This window comes from Triticum aestivum, chromosome 4B (genome assembly GCF_018294505.1).
Source record: "Triticum aestivum cultivar Chinese Spring chromosome 4B, IWGSC CS RefSeq v2.1, whole genome shotgun sequence".
In the NCBI taxonomy this organism is placed as follows: domain Eukaryota; kingdom Viridiplantae; phylum Streptophyta; class Magnoliopsida; order Poales; family Poaceae; genus Triticum; species Triticum aestivum.
In genome coordinates, this window is record NC_057804.1 from 236,522,066 (window position 1) to 236,542,820 (window position 20,755).

General features: G+C 43.1%; 1 protein-coding gene across 5 annotated transcripts in view; it reads right to left on the reverse strand.

Moving 5' to 3' along the window:
• LOC123091885 (transportin MOS14) overlaps positions 1–12,961 on the reverse strand; it is a 43,203-nt gene extending 30,242 nt beyond the window's left edge. For 3 of the 5 annotated variants that reach the window (XM_044513507.1, XM_044513504.1, XM_044513506.1), the window contains exons 1-8: positions 12,196–12,961; positions 12,016–12,099; positions 11,870–11,929; positions 9,599–9,727; positions 1,325–1,386; positions 1,127–1,183; positions 620–740; positions 315–449 (exon numbers count right to left, since the gene is read on the reverse strand). In XM_044513507.1, the coding sequence (XP_044369442.1) occupies positions 315–449; positions 620–740; positions 1,127–1,183; positions 1,325–1,386; positions 9,599–9,727; positions 11,870–11,929; positions 12,016–12,099; positions 12,196–12,843 (1,296 nt within the window). In that variant the 5' untranslated portion in view covers positions 12,844–12,961. The remainder of the gene's footprint in view (positions 1–314; positions 450–619; positions 741–1,126; positions 1,184–1,324; positions 1,387–9,598; positions 9,728–11,869; positions 11,930–12,015; positions 12,100–12,195) is intronic. The other 2 variants (XM_044513503.1, XM_044513505.1) reach the window with 2 other exon arrangements.
• Positions 12,962–20,755: the final 7,794 nt, after the last annotated feature.

Genomic DNA, 20,755 nt, shown 5'->3' on the forward strand with positions numbered 1-20,755 from the left:
TCCAGCGGTTTTTCCAACCACCCAACCAAACAGAATCACGTTTTTTTGTTAAGTCAATAAGCGATGATTCAATTGGCCGTTAAAACCCATCTTTTGTCTATACAATCACATTAACTCAGTAAGTATTTGTACTGAAGAAAAACCAGTAAAATATCTGTGCCTCCCATTGCAACGCCCATGAGCGGGGCACATTATCTGGACAGTACAAGACGATTATTTTTTCAGGAAAATGCAAAAACTTTGTGTTTTGATGCATTGCTAGAAGCAGAGAGTAGCCATGGGAGGTAATGCCACCTTTAGCAAAACAGACATACCTTATTAATGTATGCAGGAGCACCTAGAAGCAAACAAATATCAACAAGAAGCTCCTCCAGGTTCAGCCTGAACTGTACTAGTCCATCAGGTATGGAAGATGCTCGGCCAGTGCAATGCTCATCGATATCAATAATCTGTGAATTACCAGAATTTAAGAAGGCATAAGAAAATAGTTGGATCTCTAGAACTCCTATACAAAAACGCCGGATATAGGAGAAATGTCGAATATATGAGAGGCAATAGGAAATTTTCTAGTATAATGATAGGTCAAACTGGAAATGATGTTGAGGGAAAAGAGACAAACCTGAGCACGAAAAAGAAGAGCATCTAGCAGTGAAGAAAAAACAGGGAGAAACAACTCTTGTGTGGCATTCCTTTTGGATGTTTGCTCATCGATTCCAAGAATACAATGTGCCAAACTGCACCTACAAAATTTCGGTACTGTGTGTATAAATAATTCATTGATTAAGAACTTGGCTTCACTTCAGAAAAACAGTTGTGGAAATGATATTCAAATCTGAACACAAATCCAAGCTAACACTTTGCCTACTAATCGATGCTAATATAAGCAACAGTAAGCCACAGCTAGAGCAACCAGCAGGTGTTTCTTTCCATGTGTGTGTGTGTGTGTGTGTGTGTGAGAGAGAGAGAGAGAGAGATGTTCCGAAGTACATGTGCATTACTTGCTCGCACATGCACACACCAGAGAGAGAGAGAGAGAGAGATGTTCCGAAGTAAATGTGTATTACTTGCTAACCCCAACCAAGGAAAGGAAGACATTTGTGATTCATGAAAATATGTGGGAATTTACCAAAATTGCAAGGTGGATTCTGCGATCTCCCAGTCTTCACTAGAAAAAGCTACACATCTGCAATTGAGAGTAAAGTCCTTGAGGATCATAAGAGGTAATGAGCGAACTAAACTACAGTGTAGCATTAGCATCAAGTGTTAAAGCCAATAATTTCAAAACCCAGGGAAAAGTACCACATTGGCAGTGCAATAGATTGACCTCAAAAGTGCATCTGAAAGAGAAAGTGCTTCATTACTCCCTTCTGCAACCAAACCAGGTGCCTAGAAAATCGAATAATTATCAGCTTCTGTTCAACAAAGTCTCAAACAAAAAAAGAACTGCATTTTGGAGATGAATAAAAAACATGACCGTATGTACGTTGGAGTTATTTTTTTCTCGAGCAACTGGGACGAGCTCTGCCTTTTCATGAAGGAGAAGAATATTTCCAAAGGGGACATGTTCTGAAACAGGGACACACCAAAACCCCTAATACCAACTCCTCATGCCAAGTACTCCTGGTTCTGGTTAACTCTTGGCTGGAAAGCCATGCATGGCCCTCTGCACGATATCCTCAAATCCAAGGTGTGCCACCTTGATGTACATCAATCTCGTACCGTTGAAGATGTGGCAGTTTCTCAATCCAGGCGTTCCACATGATGTAGATAAGTAACCCACTACACGGCACCGGTTATGGTTGTTATCTATACCTCTCGAGGCCCCATCACATCATGTGTCAATCGACGGGAAGGTGATTGTCGAGCCCGAAGTAATGTGGTCATCCACCCAAGCACCACTGTTGGAATAGTCTAGCTGTTTATTCAGTTAGAAAGTGCAATAGGTGCAGTTTCTGTTTTCGTGCCATGGCAACCGTTTTAGGCTCGCATTCGTTGCCATGGCAGCACTGTGGTTGTTAGCAGTTGTTCAGGGTTTTAGTTTGAGCTGGCCACAGGACGCGGTCTGTGCGGTCCATGGCAAAGTTGTAGGCACTCCGTGGCTGCATGCTCATGGTCATGGGATGGCACGACCCAATAGATGGGGCAGGCATCACGGCACATTCGTTTTTCTTCAGAATAAATAGAGGAAGAAACAGAAAAGCAGCACACTACGCTGCGCAAATTCCTTTGTATCTGAGCTCGTTCATCGCCACTAGAGGCTACAACCACGAGCAGCCAAACCGCAAGAGTTGAAAGGACAGTACTTGCAAAGGTGAAGCATGATCTTGGGGGGCCTAAGGCAAAGTTGGCGGACAGGGTCATGAGGCCAACCCCTTCTGGGGCAGCCAATCTGCAGAATCTTCCCGTGATGGACAAGCTAGGAGAATAACCTGCACTTCGGCTCCGCACTAGCTTTCCATATTTTCTCCACCAAGAACTTATGATGGGAACCGATGAATTGGGTCATGTAGGCCGAGGTCAAGGGGTACTGTCCGCTAGAGTTCCATAGACAACCAGGGGCGTAGCCAGGCCCCAGGCTACCCTGGCCATGGCCTGGGGCGTGGCAATGCATTCCTTTGTTGACTGTTCACATTTTACCACTGTTCGTTACTGTTTAACACTGTTCCTCTGCGGCGTTGAAAAATCCTAGCTACGCAACTGTAGGCAAGTGATGCTGTCCGGCTTTGAGGTGAAGGGTCACCGAGCCAATGATGGACGCCAAAGCAATGAATTCTCGTAACTGCCCTGTGAGTTTAGAACTGCCACTGAACGAATCTAGTTTTCATCGTGCCGCTTGTTGTGCACCGTCTTGTGCTTACGTGTCACAACGCCGGAAAGCAGAGGGCAATGATGGCAGAGGGATCCCATGTCGAACCAGTTGTCGTGCAAGGAGGCATTTTTTTCCGCCACCGATGGAGATAGTCATGGAAGTACGGAGAGGGTCCATGTCCACCACGTCGTAAGGTAAGAGCTTTTAAGGAGTGTTAGTATTGGTCTAGGAATCCGTATTAGTCTACATTTTCGTCCTTGTACCCCCAGTCTTGTGTAATATATATTGCCCTTGGGTTATGCAAAAGTTGCATCCATAACATGGTATCATGAGCCTAGGTTTGGAGATTATTTCAGATGTCGTAGCTCGTCCTCTCGATCGGGGTTTTTTCCCGGTCTTGTTCAATCGAGTTCCTCGGTCTCCTCTTTCCTTGATCGATTGATGACACCATCATTGGGATTTTTCAAATCTGACACATCCTCCGGATTGAGCCTCCACTACTCAACCTCTATGCAGCCCGGGCCGTTCCTGCATCTCTAGCCTACGCAAATCGCTTCGCCCCACCCGACTGGATTAGGTTGATCGTTGCTTGACACTTTACGCATGCATGTCATAGCACCCCATTTGTCGTTGCGCCTCCACGACGGATGCCTTTGCCGCCCAACCAGCTGCCATCTCGCCTCTCAGAAGCCGCACGCCTCTTCCCACCTTATGAAGCTTAGCGACTGCTGCTCACTTCGACCACCACCCAGGCGTCAACTCCTAGCAAACTCCCTTCCCACAACCCGCGACGCCTCGACGTTGCTTGCCAGCTTAGATCGAGCCTACACCAGGATGCTGCCTCCCCGCCTGCTTCGCCACTCCCTATCTGCCGAAGATCCAACAACCTGTCACCATTTGTCGAGCACTTGTTCCTCGCCTCCATCCGGCGGCTCCATTCATGGCTCCCACATCTACTTGCTTGATGCTTCTCGTGCGCGTGTTTGCTTGTGCACTACTACAGCGAGCCTGCTGCTCTCCCTACCACAAGCACTTGGCTTACTCGCCTCCATCCGGCGGCTCCATTCATGGCTCCCACATCTACTTGCTTGATGCTTCTCGTGCGCGTGTTTGCTTGTGCACTACTGCAGCGAGCCTGCTGCTCTCCCTACCACAAGCACTTGGCTTACTCATGCTTGGTCCGTGCTAGTACAAGGAGCTTTGTCTGATAGGAGCTCCGTGATTAGGCTTCCTCAGTGATTCTATTAAAAAAACAATGTCGTTTGCCTCATGTGTCTTCCGCTCATGCACCATCTTCTCATTATCCCATTTGGCTTGACTTGGCAAGTTTTGAAGACTCCATGCCATGACAACACTCTCAAGACGCAGATTTTGGATTATTTTTATTTGCTCTGTTACAGTTCTTCAAATGCAATGATGCGCTTTGCATTTGGAGGGAGGGGGTGTTAAGGGGTGCTAGTATTGGTCTAGTAGTCCATATTGCACACGCAACCGCCATTTAACTTGACCTCCTTAAGCTAAAGAAAATCAAGCGCAACGCAAAATTTACCTACAAGACGATTGATGTTGAGCTTGTTCTTGTAGGTGACCTTGGTGATCAAGATGAAGTCACCCGGAAGCAACCAATCCTAGCGGACAAAAGGTTGGAGAGTTCTAAGCTCTACAATGAAAAGCAACTTGTTCACTTCACTTTGGGCCAAGTCCTGAACACAGGTTATACATGCCTTTGCATGGTGCTCCATGGGAAGATGTATCTTTGGACTTCGTCTTGGATTTGCTAAGAACAAGACGAGGGAGTGATGTTGTGTTTGTGGTCCTGGACAGATTCTCTAAAACGGCTCATTTTGTTTCATGCCGCAAGACAACGGATGCTCATCGTGTGGCAAACCTATTCTTTCGTGAAGTGGTCAGACTTCATGGCCTTCCAAGGTCCATCGACTCAAACCGTGATAGCAAGTTTCTTGCTGGATTTTGGCTCACTTTGTGGAAGCAACTCAACACTGAATTAAAAAATTCTAGCATTGTCGATCCACAATCAGATGGGCAAACGAAAGTAGTGAACAAATTTGTGGGTAATCTGGTCCGTTGCATTTGTGGTGAAAGAAAGGTACAATGGGATTTGGTTTTATGTCTTGCAGAGTTCTCCTACAATAACTCCAAGCATAGATCCACAGGAAGTAGTCCTTTTTCCATTGTCTACACTAAAGGTCCAACACATGTGGTGGACCTGGTGAAGCTACCATCAAGGGGAAACTCAAAATCAGCATTGTCCTTTGCTGATAATTACACTGTTATTGAAGAAATTCGTGGTGTTCTGGATGCACAAAATCAGAAATATAAACAACTTGCTGGCATCAAAAGGAGGATGAAATCATTCCAAGTTGGTGATAAGGTGATGGTCTACCTCTGAAAAGAAAGATTGCATATTATGAGGGAGATAAATGATAATGGTTATTTGATAGGTTTTCCAAGAGAGATGGGTATATCCAACACATTCAATGTTGCGGACTTGACTCTCTATCACCCATAAGAAGCGCTCTATGAAGATAATTCGAGGTCGAGTTCCAAACAGCCAGGGGAGAATGATGAGGAACAATAGAGGAGGGAAAACATATGTCAAATCTGTCTAGCTACTTCCAGATACTTTAGTATTTCTTTTCTTTTCTTAACCCTACCTAGTGCTTTCTAGAGTCTTCTGGCTATGAGTAGAATGGAGTATCTTGACTAATGTTTTCTAGAGTGTTCAAGCTATAAGTAGAAGTGGGATGTGAAGGCTTCCAAAGCCCTATAAATACAGGCCATCACCTCTAATTTGTAACCAGACTACGTACCCCACTACCTATAATAGAACTTGGTGTTCTTATCTAAGATTTTGGACTAGATCTTGTGCTCTAGGAGTTTCGGATTGAACTCATGCTGCCATATCTGCCTATATTCGCCTCTAGAGCGATATCTAGCGCAATACATTTAAGTAGTTCCTTCAACACTTGTGTTGTACACTTTGTAGCAACAAGGTAGAGTTGCTCCTCCACGACCTTGTGCTGCTTTAGTCACCTCCAAATCTCCAATCTCAGTAGTAGCGATCTCTTTGTACCTCAGTCCAATTTACGCTCTCCAACTCAATGGTAGTGGTCTCTTTGTCTCTCAGTCCAATTTACGCTTCCAAATTTCTCCAGCATTCAACCAGAGTGGAGATCAATAGACCAACTATAGTTGCCTGCTTATTAGTAGTTGCATCATAGCTCGATTTACCTACGTATGACAAATCTATGAATTTTTTCATTCCATCTGGAGATTTAATTTATCTTGCATAAGGTGTTGATCCAATTCAATTTTTTGTCCCATTCACTTTTTAGATGATTTTTATCACATTCATCATCTAGGAAAGACTAAATAGACCTCTAGAGGTTGCTATCACTAGTGGTTGTGAACTACATTCAGTGGGTAGCCTAAAAATCTCATTTGTGATCACCAATTAGGTCAAGAAAATGTGATTATATATGATAATAAATTTTTTCACCCAAAAGTCACAAGCTAGAATTAGTAGCTTGTTTTGGTTTGTCTGTGCCTGCTTGCAATAACACTTTTTGAAGCAATATTAAGAAGTTGGTAGCATTTAGAAATCTACTCGATGTCCCGCTGCAACGCTATGTTGTCTCAACATAGCCGGTCCCAAGCCCGGGTAAAGGAGGGGGGTTGTGATAGGCTTGGTGAGCCAACGTCAAAACTCAGCCACTCTTATGGAGATGAAACCCAGAAGAACACTCAGCCACTCCTATACACCATTGGGGCATAACCCTCTGAGCGAGGTGCCATATCGAAACTGGGTGTGGTGTTAAATGGGCAAGGGACGGGTGTCACGCCCTTGGTGGTGCGCTGTATCTTGATTTGGATATGGTGATGAGTGAACAAGGATCGGGTTGATGCATCCTTAGTGGCGCGCTACATCAACGCCTGGGTGTAGTGAAAAATGAGCTAGAGTCTTCGCATTTGACTCGACGAGTGTGAAGGGTAAGGAAGTTAGCCGAGCCTAGTAGGATCCGCTTAGGTAGTTGGAACAAAGGGTCCGTGACAGGTAAGTTATGGGAGCTAGTTGATACAGCTGTGAGGAGAGGTCTAGTTGATACAGCTGTGAGGAGAGGTGTTGATATCCCATGCGTCCAAGAAACCAAATGGAGGGGACAAAAGGCAAAGAAGATGGAGTATACCGGCTTCAAGTTGTGTGGTACACAGGGACAACTACAAACAGAAATGGAGTAGGCATCTTGATCAACAAGAGCCTCGAGTATGGAGTGGTAGACGTCATGTGGCAAGGGGGCTAGATTGTCCTGGTCAAGCTAGTAGTTGGGGACTTAGTTCTCAATGTTATCAGCGCGAGAGCACCCAAGGGGAGTTCTGGGAAGGCCTGGAGGACATGGTTAGGAGTGTACCTATTGGCGAGACACTCTTCATAGGAGGAGACCTCGAAGGCCACGTGGGTACATCTAACACGGGTTTTGAAGGGGAGCATGGGGGCTTCGACTAGGGCATCAGGAATCAAGGAGAAGATGTATTGAGCTTTACTCTAGCCTATGACATGATTGTAGATAACACCCTCTTTTAAAACAGAGAATTCCATCTACTAAATTTTAGCAGTGGCCAACTCTAGCAAGATTGATTTCGTCATCTCGAGAAGAGAAGACATGTGTGCTTGCCTAGATTGTAAGGTGATACCAAGAGAAAGTGTTGTCACTCAACATAAGCTTGTGGTGGCTGACTTCCACTTTCGGATTCGTGTCCAGCGGAATAGGCGCACCAAAGACGCTAGAACGAAGTGGTGGAAGCTCAAGGGGGAGGCAGCTCAGGCTTTCAAGGGCAGGGTTATTAAGGAGGGCCCTTGGGAGGAAGGAGGTGATGCAGATAATATGTGGATGAAGATGGCGACTTGCATTCCTAAGGTGGCTTCAGAGTTTGGGGTGAACAGGGGAAGTAGAATCAAAGCTAACGATACTTGGTGATGGAAATAGATGTCCAGAAGGCTATTAACGGTTTCAGACGCCTACACTTGGATAGGAGTGCAAACAACATAGATAAGTACAAGGTGGCAAAGAAGGCCGTAAAGCGAGTTGTGAGTGAAGCAAGGGGTTGGGCATACGAGGACCTCTACCAGCGCTTAGACACGAATGAAGGCCAAAGGGACATCTATAAGATAGCCAAGATCCAAGAGAGCATCCAAGAGAGCAAGACGAGGGATGTCAACCAAGTCAAATGCATGAAGGACGGAGTAGATCAGCTCCTGGTGAAGGACGAGGAGATCACATAGACGGCGGGAGTACTTCGACAAGCTATTCAATGGAGAGAATGAGAGCTCTACCATTGAGTTGGACAACTCCTTTGATGGTACCAGTAAGCATTTTGTGCGACGAATCCAGGAATTTGAGGTTAGTGGGGCTTTAAAAATGATGAAAGGAGGCAAGACGATGGGCCCTATTTGTATCCCCATTGAGGTTGGAGAGGCCTCAAAGACATAGCAATAGTATGGCTACTAAGCTTTTAAAACCTCATTTTCCGGGCAAACAAGATGCGACAAGAATGGAGGTGGAGTATATTAGTACCAATCTTCAAGAAGAAGGGGGTGTTCATAGTTGTAGTGATTACCGCGGAATTAAGCTGATGAGACATACAATAAAGCTATGGAAGAGTCATTGAGCACCGCTTAAGAAGAATGGCCGGCGTGACCAAAAATCAGTTTGGTTTCATGTCTCGAAGGTCGAAAATGGAAGCCATTTTCTTGGTACGACAACTTATGAAGAGATACAGGGACCAAAAGAAGGACCTGAATATGGTGTTCATTGACTTGGAGAAGGCCTACAATAAGATACCGCGGAATGTCGTATGGTGGGCCTTGGAGAAACACAAAGTCTCAACAAAGTACATTACCCTCATCAAGGACATGTAAGTGTCCAAACAAGTGACGGCGACACTGATGACTTTCCAACTAAAATAGGTGCACCAAGGGTCACCTTTGAGCCCTTATCTTTTTCGCTTTGGTGATGGATGAGGTCACAAGGGATACACAAGGAGATATCCCATGGTGTATGCTCTTTGTGGATGATGTGCTGTTGGTCGATGATAGTCGGGCAGGGATCAATAGAAAGTTAGAGCTATGGAGACAAACTTTGGAATCGAAAGGCTTTAAGCTTAGTAGAACTAAAACCGAGTACATGAGGTACAGTTTCAATACAACTAGGCATGAGGGGGGAGGTTAGCCTTGATGGACAGGTGGTACCTCACAAGGACACCTTTCGATATTTGGGGTCGATGCTGCAGAAGGATGGTAATATCGATGAAGATGTGAGCCATCGAATCAAAGTCGTATGGATGAAGTGGCGCCAAGCTTCTAGCGTTCTCTGTGACAAGAGAGTAGAGAGTGCCACAAAAGCTAAAAGGCAGAATCAACAATATATTACCCATCCAAAGCAAACCCTAACTGGGAAACTAATTTTGACTAGACATGTTGTGAGTAACTAGACTACGGCTCTGTTTGTTTCAGCTTAGGCAGCAGCTTCTCATAGGAAAAATCAGTAGCCGAAACAAACAGCTATTTGAAATCAGCTTTGCCAGTGAAGCTGAATCTGGATTCGGGCCATTTTCAGTGCAATTGCTTGAAGCACGTCCAGGTGTACTTGGCAAAGTTGATTCCCAATGAAGCGAATTCACAGGTGTTTTGAAGCCAATTGAAGCTGAAACAAACAAGGCCTGCCCATCATGCTAAAACACAAAAAACTTTACAAGTAAGAAAAAACTTACTGCTTGACCAACTTCGCACATCAAACTAGTAAGACCAGCAATAATCTTCTCACTTCTGTTGGCTAGAGCTGGTAAAAGAAGAACCTCTCTGATGTATGGCATCTTGCTTAGAAATGCCTGTGGTAATTCCTACAACCATACCAGCATACATGAGAATTCTCATTCATTATGAGTTGGAAGCACATTTGCTGAACGGTGCTTTGCTAGTCAGCAACCTCAACAGAAGGACAGTGGCTTTTACTAAGTAACAGAAACAAAAGGGGGCACAACATCCGCCATTTTATAACTTTACAGTACCATTGCATAGTCAACAACACTGCATGATACTTGACTGGGCAATACATAGGCAAAACAACACATAATTGAACAGGAAAAAAAGGAACATTCAATTCATCAACTCAGGCTATGTACTCCTACAACGGCGGAGCTTCATGGGGGTGAACCTGGGCCATTGACCCCCAGCGAAAATGAATTTTTTTTACTACCCCTATGTATTACATACAGCCCATAGGCACACTTATCAACTAGTACGATGCCTGGATACGAACGAATCCAGCCACCAGACCAGGCAGCGACCAACTCCAGAAACTCCTTTTCCCCACCGCGGACGGCTGAGCGTGGAGGTGGCGGCGTGGGGCACCGGCATCGGGGTGGCCGCTGTGGCTTGCCGGCGTGGGGTCGACCGCTGGCGGGTGGCCGGCTAGGGATTGGTCGGCTCCTTCCTCCTCCGCTCAGGTTCATCCACTTCTGCCTCGGCTGCGGCTGTCCGCGACACGGCGACAACATCAAGCCCCGTCGACGCCGTGCAGTGCCTCGGTGAGCCGTGTGAGCAGACTGCCGTCCCTGTATCTCTCTTAATCTCTCCCATATGGAAATTGTGGAAAGTTGAAATATTGTGATTCTGTAGTTTTGTTACCTTGGTGGAGGGAAATTCTAATTAGGTCATCTGGTATTGATTTTGCCAATTAGATTTTGTCAAATTGGATTTTGTCAAATTGGATTTTGTACTGAAATAGAAAATGTCCTTTACAGGTTATAAGAGGGACCGAGGGAGGCAGTGATGCTTAAGGGGAAAACAGTTGATGCATTTCACAAAAGAAAGAGAGGTGATTCAACTGAATGTGAAGCTGATGAACCAACATCAACGGAAGCAATACATGTTCAGCCTCCTCTGTTGTTGTTCGAATTTGAGCAACACGGACCACATCCTTCGATGCTGATGATATGTGCGAGCTAGTGAATAAATATTATCCAGCAGATTTCTCCCAACAGGAAATCTATGGATTGGAGCAGCAACTAAAACACTTTGTTGTGGATGCCCCCAATGATAAATAATTGAAAAATGTGTCAACCTTAACAAATCGTTGTCGATATCTCTTTGAGACAGGGAGACATTCTATCCACAATTTGGTTGATCGATTGTTCCGATTGCTTCTAACTATTCCAGTTTCTACAGCAAGTGCCGAGCGGGCATTCTCTACTTTGAAGATCAATAAGACAAGGCTACGTAATACTATGGAAGATAATTATCTAGCCAATAGCTTGCTAGTAAACATAAAGAGTGAAATCGCGGAGAAGCACAGCTATGAAGATGTTCTTATGCACTTGAAGGGTGTAAAGAAACGAAGAGCTGATCTATAGTGAACTGAATGCCCCATGATTAAATAGTATTTTGGGTATAGTTTCTTTTGTTCTGGAGATGATCTATAGTTAACTGAATGCTCCATGGTTAAATAGCACTTTGTAGTGAACTGAATTCTCTGCTGATTAGAAATGTATTTTGTAAGCTAGTGTGGAGAAGATCAATATAATCATCTAAGTTACTTGATATTTGCAATATCTAAATTGTTGTATTCGTATGATTTCGTATTCGGGTTCTTTTACAGCTTCGCCCCTTCAAAGATTTCTTTCAAGCTCCGCCACTGTACTCCTACTTCATACCATGACACGGAGCTTCTTAGCCCACCAACCACACAGAAGCAGCAAAAATGCAGTTGGTTGCACGTGCAAAGAGAAGCAAAAATGCATGTGTTGCACGTGAAAAGAGAACAGAACTGGAATCAACTGACATGTCCAGACCCAGATTATTTCATGATGCTTCATAAAGATAACTACGGTTTAACTGAAAGAAATGCACTGCACGAAAAGTAAGTAGTACACTGAGAAGTTGGTACAGGGTCCATTTCAAGCACTATTTCATACAACAATTAAACAGTAGGTGTTACTCAATGAGTCGATTGCACTAATGCAGTACAGAAGAACAGAACTTACTTGATACTGGCTGACAAGTTCGGTCATAACCTCTATGGCCACTTCAAACGAGAAGAACGCCTTTATCAGACACACAGGAACGAAACAACATGTGAGGACGTGATGAGTGAACAAACAATTGGTCGAAGTGCGTACACTGTTCGCACCTGCAGGGAGTTGAACGCAAACGTCAGAAGTGGGTGTGCGACGAGGGCGGACACCGGCGCTCCCGAGAAGCATCCCGCGCGAACCTACATCATTGCCGTTTCTCTTAGCACAGGGAGAGCGAGATACGAACGCAATTGAAATATTGAGTTGAGGGTGAAGCAAGCAAAGACCGTACATACCCAGCTCAGTAGGCATCGCAGGATTCTATGGTTGCGCTCGTGGAGGGGCACCCCGTCCGCGGCGGCCGGCTTCTCAGACTGCGCTAGCAGGAACTCAAGCACGGCGGGCGCGTGCGTGAGCAGCTCACGCGTGAACCTGCACCGCGTGGCGGAGTCGACCCCCGTGTCGCCGCTCTCATCCTGCGCCACCTCCTCGGGGAGCACGGTGAGCAGCTCCAGCAAGGCGGGGTCGGGTAGGTGCGGCATTCGAGCGAAAAGCCCGTCTACCCCTCCCTCCGCACGGAGCGCTAGCGCCGCGAGGACCAGGCAGATCTGCGTGAGCAGCCGGGGAGGGGCAAGGCAGAAACGGCGGGCCGCGACAAGGAGCGCGTCGAGGAGCTGCGCGGCGTTGTCCGGGAGCGAGTAGTCGGGTGACTGGATCTTCCGGCGAAGCATCTGGGCGGCGAAGAAGAGTAGATCGGCGGAAGGGGACGGATGATCCGCGGACGCGAGGAGCGAGACCGCCAGCGCCCACGCCTGCGGCGAACGCTGCAGGCCGACGAGCCACTGGTTGGCGGCTAGACGTGCGGAGGGATGCGAGGCGTGATTAAGTGCGTGCACGGCCGCGGCCAGCTGCGCCTGGAGGTCCGGTGACTCGGCGACGTCCATCGCTGCCGCTCCGGCGGCGGGGAGGTGGGCGCGTGCGTGGGTGGATGGATGGATTCGGGTGGGGAAGCGAGGGGACAGAGGGGGTTGACTGGGCCGAGTAGCACGCACGGCATGAGAAGATTTTTGGCCGCCTCGAGAAGTTTTTGCTTTTTCACAGAAGACAAAAACTGGTGCCTTGAGATTTGGTCCTCTTCTCTGTTCCATAATTACATTACATGCATATTTAAGGACCTCGTCATAACTATGTGTTTTTTATCAATTGCCTAACAATAATTTGTTTATCCACCGTATGCTATATTCAAAAGAGAATCCTCTAGTGAAAATTAAGACCCCAGGTCTATTTTAATTATATATTAAAATCAAAAATATCTTACTGCAATTTATTTATTTTTATTTTATTTTGTGTTTTTATTTATCTATCTATCACTACAACATTTGATCCTTGCAATTAACCGCCAAGGGATTCATAACCCCTTGTTTGTGTTGGGTGTTGTTATTTTGTGTGTAGGCGTTGTTAACGAGGTGTTACGTGGTTCTTCTACTGTATTGATAATCTGATTCTTAACTGAGAGAAATAATTATCTCTACTGTACTACATCATTCTCTCCTCTTCGAGGAAATCGCAACACAACTCGCAAAGTAGCAGAAAGAATTTCGGGTGCCGTTGTCGGGGAGACATCATCAACATCTATCAAGTACCATCGCATAAACTTTCATCCCATTGCATTTATTTTTATTTGTCATTTGCCTTTCGTTTTCATCTCCCCCACTTCTAAAACGTTTTCACAAAAACACAAAAAAAAAATCCGTTTGCTTGTTCGCTTGTTTTGTCACGATGTCTTAAGAAAATACAGTTGTGTGACTTTTCCAATAGTAATAATAATGTTTTTATTAGTACTTCAATTGCTCCTCCCGCCACTAGTGCGGAGTCTTGTGATATTAATGCCGCTTTGCTAAATCTGGTTATGAAAGGACAATTTTCTAATAGTCCTATTGAAGATGTTGCATCTCATCTTAACACTTTCATTTATGATATGATAGGATGCCCTTTGATCTTGAAAGTGATATTAAAGAATTTATTAATTCTCAAAAGGTTTTCAATACTACGATAGAGAAAAAATTGAGTAAACTTGATGATATGTCTAGGAGCATGGATAGAATTGTTCATGATGTGAAAAATCTCAAAACTAAAATTTTGCCACACAAGCTTGATATTAGTGAGTCTATTAAAGCTCTTTATGTTTCAATTGACGAAAAGTAAAGAAAGAACCGCTAGGTTGAGGGCTAAGCGAGAATTCTTAGAAAAAACGATTACGCCCGCTTTTTATCGCAATTATGATGGAGAGATTAATATGATTGGTGTTACACCCATTGAATCTTTGTTTAGCAATATAAAACTTGATGAAAAGGAGACTGGAGATGAGTCAACTTTAGCTATAAGGTGTCCCCATTGTTTGGAGGGTAAAAATCTTAATGAAAAAATTGATAAAAATGGGTTTGAAGAGGTCAAAATTTTAAATAGTGATGTGCCACTTCTTTGGATTCCAAAGATTTTAATTATTATAGGTGTTCTTTAATTGAGTGTATTTCCTTGTTGAAATCCATGCTAAATTCACCCAATGCTTATGAACAAAATAAGCTTTTTACTAAACATATCGTATAAACTATGATGAAAGTTTTAGAAGAAAAGCTAGAATTGGAGGTTTCAATACCTAGAAAATTATATAATGAATTGGAACTTACCATTAAAGTTAAAATTAAAAATTATGAGTGCAATGTTTCATGTGATTTGGGTGCTAGCGTTTCACAATACCAAAATCTCTATGTGATGTGCTTGGTTTTACTAATATGGATGAATGTTCTCTTAATTTGCACTTAGCGGATTCCACCATTAAGAAATCTTTGGGCAGAATAAATGATGTTCTTATTCTTACAAATAGGAATTATGCGGCCGTTGATTTCATCATGCTTGATATTGATTGCAATCTGTCTTGTCTCATAATACTTGGTAAGTCTTTCCTACGAACCATGGGTGTTATTATTGATATGAAAGAAGGCAATATAAAGTTTCATATTCCATTAAAGAATGATATGGAACACTTTCCTAGAAACAATAAGTCGCCATATGAATCTATTATGAGCATCACCTATGGAATTAATTTGAAATATGACAACACTTGAACTATGCATTACGCCTAGCTAGAGGCATAAAACAATAGCGCTTGTTGGGAGGTAACCCAATAGCTATCTTTATTTTTCTTGTTTATTTCCTGGGGGGGGGTGCACACAATTATGCTACTGTTATGGTTGTGTTTTTGTTTAAATTAGTGTTTATACCAAGAGCTATAAGTGTATGAAAGCTCAAACTGAAAAATAAGTGGGTGTGCATCCAACTTGCTTGCTCATGAAGACCTCAAGCATTTGAGGAAGCCCATCATTGAAATATACAAGCCAAGTTCTATAATGAAAAATTACCACTAGTATATGAAAGTGACAACAAAAAAGACTCTTATGAAAAACATGGTGCTACTCTGAAGCACAAGTGTGAAAAATGATAGTAACATTGTCCATTCTCTCTTTTTCTCTCTTTTTTGTTGGGCTCTTTTTTGGCCTCTCCTTTTTCCTTTTATTTATTTATTTCCTCACTAGGACAATGCTCTAATAATGATGATTATCACACTTATATTTACCTGCAACTCAAATTTATAACTCGTTAAAACAGGAACATATGACTCTATATGAATGCAAATGGTAGTGTACCAGGATGTGCAGTGATGCTAGCATAACATGTATGATAATGATGAATAATGTTGAGCCACAAATACTATGTCAGCTATATGATCATGCAAAGCAATATAAAAATGATGATGTGTGTCATAATAACGGATCTGTGGAAGCCGCATGGCAATATATCTCGGAATGACTATGGAAATGCCATGATAGATAGTTATGGCGGCTACTTGAGGAAGTTATAAGGAGACTGATGTGTGATAGAGTGTATCTTATCATGGGGTTTGGATGCACCGTGAAGTTTGCACCAACTCTCGAGGTGAGAAAGGGCAATGCATGGTACCGAAGAGGCTAGCAATTTGCAGAAAGGTGAGAGTGCTTATAATTCATGGACTCACATTAGTCATAAAGAACTCACATACTTATTACGGAAGTTTTTTAGCCCTCGAAGCAAAGTACTACTACACATGCCCTTGGAGGAGGTTGGTAGGAGTTAATCATCGCGCGCCCCCGACCTTCACGCAAAGAAAGACACTCAATAATAAATCATGCTCCAACTTCTTAGCATAACGAGATACCATACGTGTATGCTTCGGGAATCACAAACCTTAACACCAACATTTTTACCAAACCATAATTATTCACTAGTACAACCCACATATTACTATCTCTATATCGCAAAACTACTACAAGGAATCAAACTTATCATATTGAGTGATCTACATGAAAGTTTTTTTATATCCCTCGGGACCCTGTTCCGGCAGCCTGCCGGAGGGGGATCCATCACCGGTGGCCATCTTCATCATCCTGGCGCTCTCCATGACGAGGAGGGAGTAGTTCACCCTCGGGGCTGAGGGTATGTACCGGTAGCTATGTGTTTGATCTCTCTCTCGTGTTCTTGATATGACACGATCTTGATGTACCGCGAGCTTTGCTATTATAGTTGGATCTTATGATATTTCTTCCCCTCTACCTTCTTGTAATGGATTGAGTTTCCCCTTTGAAGTTATCTTATCAGATTGAGTCTTTAAGGATTTGACAACACTTGATGTATGTCTTGCATGTGCTTATGTATGGTGACAATGGGATATTCACGTGATTCACTTGATGTATGTTTTGGTGATTAACTTGCGGGTTCTGTGACCTTGTGAGCTTATGCATAGGGGTTGGCACACGTTTTCGTTTTGACTCTCCGGTAGAAACTTTGGGGCACTCTTTTAACTTCTTTGTCTAGGTTTGAATAGATGAATCTAAGATTGTGTGATGCATATCATATAATCAAACCCGCAGATACTTGAGGTGACATTGTAGTATCTAGGTGACATTAGGGTTTTGGTTGATGTGTGTCTTAAGGTGTTATTTTACTACGAACTCTAGGGATGTTTGTGACATTTATAGGAATAGCCCAATGGATTGATCGGAAAGAATAACTTTGAGGTGGTTTCATACCCTACAATAATCTCTTTGTTTGTTCTCCACTATTAGTGACTTTGGAGTGACTCTTTGTTGCATGTTGAGGGATTGTTATATGACCTAATTATGTTATCATTGTCGAGAGAACTTGCACTAGTGAAATTATGAACCCCAGGCCTTGTTTCCTAGCATTGCGATACCGTTTTCGCTCACTTTTACCGCTTGTTACCTTGCTGTTTTTATATTTTCAGATTACAAAAACCTATATCTACCATCCATATTGCACTTGTATCACCATCTCTTCGCCTAACTAGTGCACCTATACAATTTACCATTGTATTTGGTGTGTTGGGGACACAAGAGACTCATTTTTATTTGGTTGTAGAGTTGTTTGAGTGAGACCATCTTCATCCTATGCCTCCCACAGATTGATAAACCTTAGGTCATCCACTTGAGGGAAATTTGCTACTGTCCTGCAAACCTCTACACTTGGAGGCCCAACAATGTCTACAAGAAGAAGGTTGCATAGTAGACATCAAGCTCTTTTCTGGCGCCGTTGCCGGGGAGGTTAGTGCTTGAAGGTATATCTTTAGATCTTGGAATCGAATCTTTTATTTTTCTGTTTTATTACAAGTATAGTTTATAAAAGAAAACTACAAAAAAATGGAATTGATGTTGCCTCATATGCTTCATTTTTTTAATGTCTTTCGTAAAAATGATGGAAAGAAAAATTGTGCTCAAGTGTTAGAAGAAGAAGTTTATAAAATGTTTGGCACTAAATCTTTGAATGATGAGCATGATTGCAATATTGTTACTATGAATTCTTTGAATATCCATGATGCTAAAGATATGCAAAGCCACAAGCTTGGGGATGCTATGTTTGAATATGATATTTTTAGTCCCCCAAGTTTGGTTGAGAATATTTATTATGATGAAAGCATGCCTCCTATTTATGATGATTATATTGATGAAAGTGGGTTTGGAAGAGTGTCAACTTTAGGAAGTAATGATCCCACTATTTTGGAGGGTGTTGAATCTTATTATAATGCTAAAAGTGGATTTGGAGAGGTCCTGACTTTATTTAGTGATGAATCCATTATTTCGGAAGAGGTTCCAGTTGATTATGAGAACAAAGTTGCTATCTATGATGATTATTGTGATGAGATGTATGCTATAAAGAATAATGATAACCATGAAACTTGTTATCTTGGTTTTAACTTTCAATTGGATTATGCCTCACATGATAGTTATTTTGTTGAGTTTGCTCCCACTACTATTCATGAGAAGAAATTTGCTTATGTGAAGAGTAATGAAATTTCTATGCTTGTAGATCATGGAAATAATGCTTTATGTGATGGTTATATTGTTGAATTAGTTCATGATGCTACTGAAAATTGTTATGAGGGGAAAATATATGCTTGTAGGAATTGCAATAATATTAAGTTTTCTCTTTATGTGTTGAAAATCTTGAAGATTTGATTGTTTTACCTTCCTATGCTAGTTGATTCTTGTTCCCATAAGTTGTTTGCTCACAAAATCCCTAGGCATAGGAAGTAGGTTAGAATTAAATGTGCTAGTCATATTCTTCGTGATGCTCTCTTTGTGTTTCAATTCCTATCTTTTATGTGAGCATCATTGAAATCATCATGCCTAGCTAGAAAGGCATTAAAGAAAAGCGCTTCTTCGGAGACAACCCAGTATATACCCTTACTGTTTTTGTGTGTCCACATGATTATGCTACTATAGTAATCACGTTTTATAGCTTTTGTTTCAATAAAGTGCCAAGTAAAGCCTTTGGGATAATGTGGATGATAGTTGACTTGATTATATGCAAAAACAGAAACTTTTGCACTCATGGAAACAATTTTCATAATTCAGATAAGCGTGCTTTTTCATTGATTCTTTTTGCAGAAGATTAATAAACAAATTGCTTAGGACTTTCGAATTTCTCAGGATTTTTGGAGTTACGAAAGTATTTGAGAGTTACAGATTACTACAGACTATTCTGTTTTTGACAGATTCTATTTTCTATGTGTTGTTTACTTATTTTGATGAATCTATTGTTGGGAAACGCGGTAATTTCAAAAAAAAATCCTACGATCACACAAGATCTATCTAGGTGATGCATAACAACGATAGGGGAGAGTGTGTCCATATACCCTCGTAGACCGAAAGCGGAAGCGTTTCAATAACGCGGTTGATGTAGTCGAACATCTTCGTGATCCAACCAATCAAGTACCGAACATACAACACCTCCACGTTCAGCACACATTCAGCTCGATGACGTCCCTCGTGCTCTTGATCCAGTTGAGGACGAGGGTGAGTTTTGTTAGCACGATGGCGTGGTGACGGTGATGATGATGCTACCGGCACATGGCTTTTCCTAAGCACTGCGATGGTATGATCAAGGTGTGTAACTATGGAGGGGGGCACCGCACACGGTTAAGATAAAACTTGTGTGTTCTAGGGTGCCCCCCTGCCCCCGTATATAAAGGAGCAAGGGGGAGGCCGGCCAGCCCTCCTAGGGCGCGCCCCATAAGGGGAGTCCTACTAGGACTACTAGTCCTAGTAGGATTCCATCAAGAGGGAGAGGGGGGAAGGAAGGAGAGGGAGAGGGAGAAGGAAAGGGGGGTGCCGCCCCCTCTTCCCTAGTCCAATTCAGACCCAAGGGGGAGGGGGCCGCGGCTTGCCCTGGCTGCCCCTCTCTCTCCCCACCAAGGCCCATGTGGCCCATTAGTTCCCGAGGGGGGTTCCGGTAACCCTCCGACACTCCGGTTTTATCCGAAACTTCTCCGGAACACTTCCCATGTCCGAATATAGCCGTACAATATATCAATCTTTATGTCTCGACCATTTCGAGACTCCTCGTCATGTCCGTGATCTCATCTAGGACTCCAAACAAACTTCAGTCATCAAAACAGATAACTCATAATACAAATAGCCATCGAACGTTAAGCGTGCGGACCCTACGGGTTCGAGAACTATGTAGACATGACCGAGACACATCTCTAGTCAATAACCAATAGCGGAACCTGGATGATTATATTGGATCCTACATATTCTATGAAGATCTTTATCGGTCAAACCGCATAACAATTTACATTGTTCCCTTTGTCATCGGTATGTTACTTGCCCGAGATTCGATCGCCGGTATCATCATACCTAGTTCAATCTCGTTATCGGCAAGTCTCTTTACTCGTTCCGTAATACTTCATCCCACAACCAACTCATTAGTTACAATGCTTGCAAGGCTTATAGTGATGAGCATTACCGAGAGGGCCTAGAGATATCTCTTTGAAACACGGAGTGACAAATCCTAATCTCGATCTATGCCAACCCAACAAACACCTTCAGAGACACATGTAGAGCACCTTTATAATCACCCTTTTACGTTGTGACGTTTGGTAGCACACAAAGTGTTCCTCCGGTATTCGGGAGTTGCATAATCTCATAGTCCGAGGAACATGTATAAGTCATGAAGAGAGCAGTGGCAATGAAACTGTAACGATCATAATGCTGAGCTAACAGATGGGTCATGTCCATCACATCATTCTCCTAATGATGTGATCCCATTCATGAAATGACAACACATGCCTATGGTTAGGAAAGAAAACCATCTTTGATTAACGAGCTAGTCAAGTAGAGGCATACTAGGGACAATATGTTTTGTCTATGTATTCACACATGTACTAAGTTTCCGGTTAATACAATTCTAGCATGAATAATAAACATTTATCATGAAACAAGGAAATAAATAATAACTTTATTA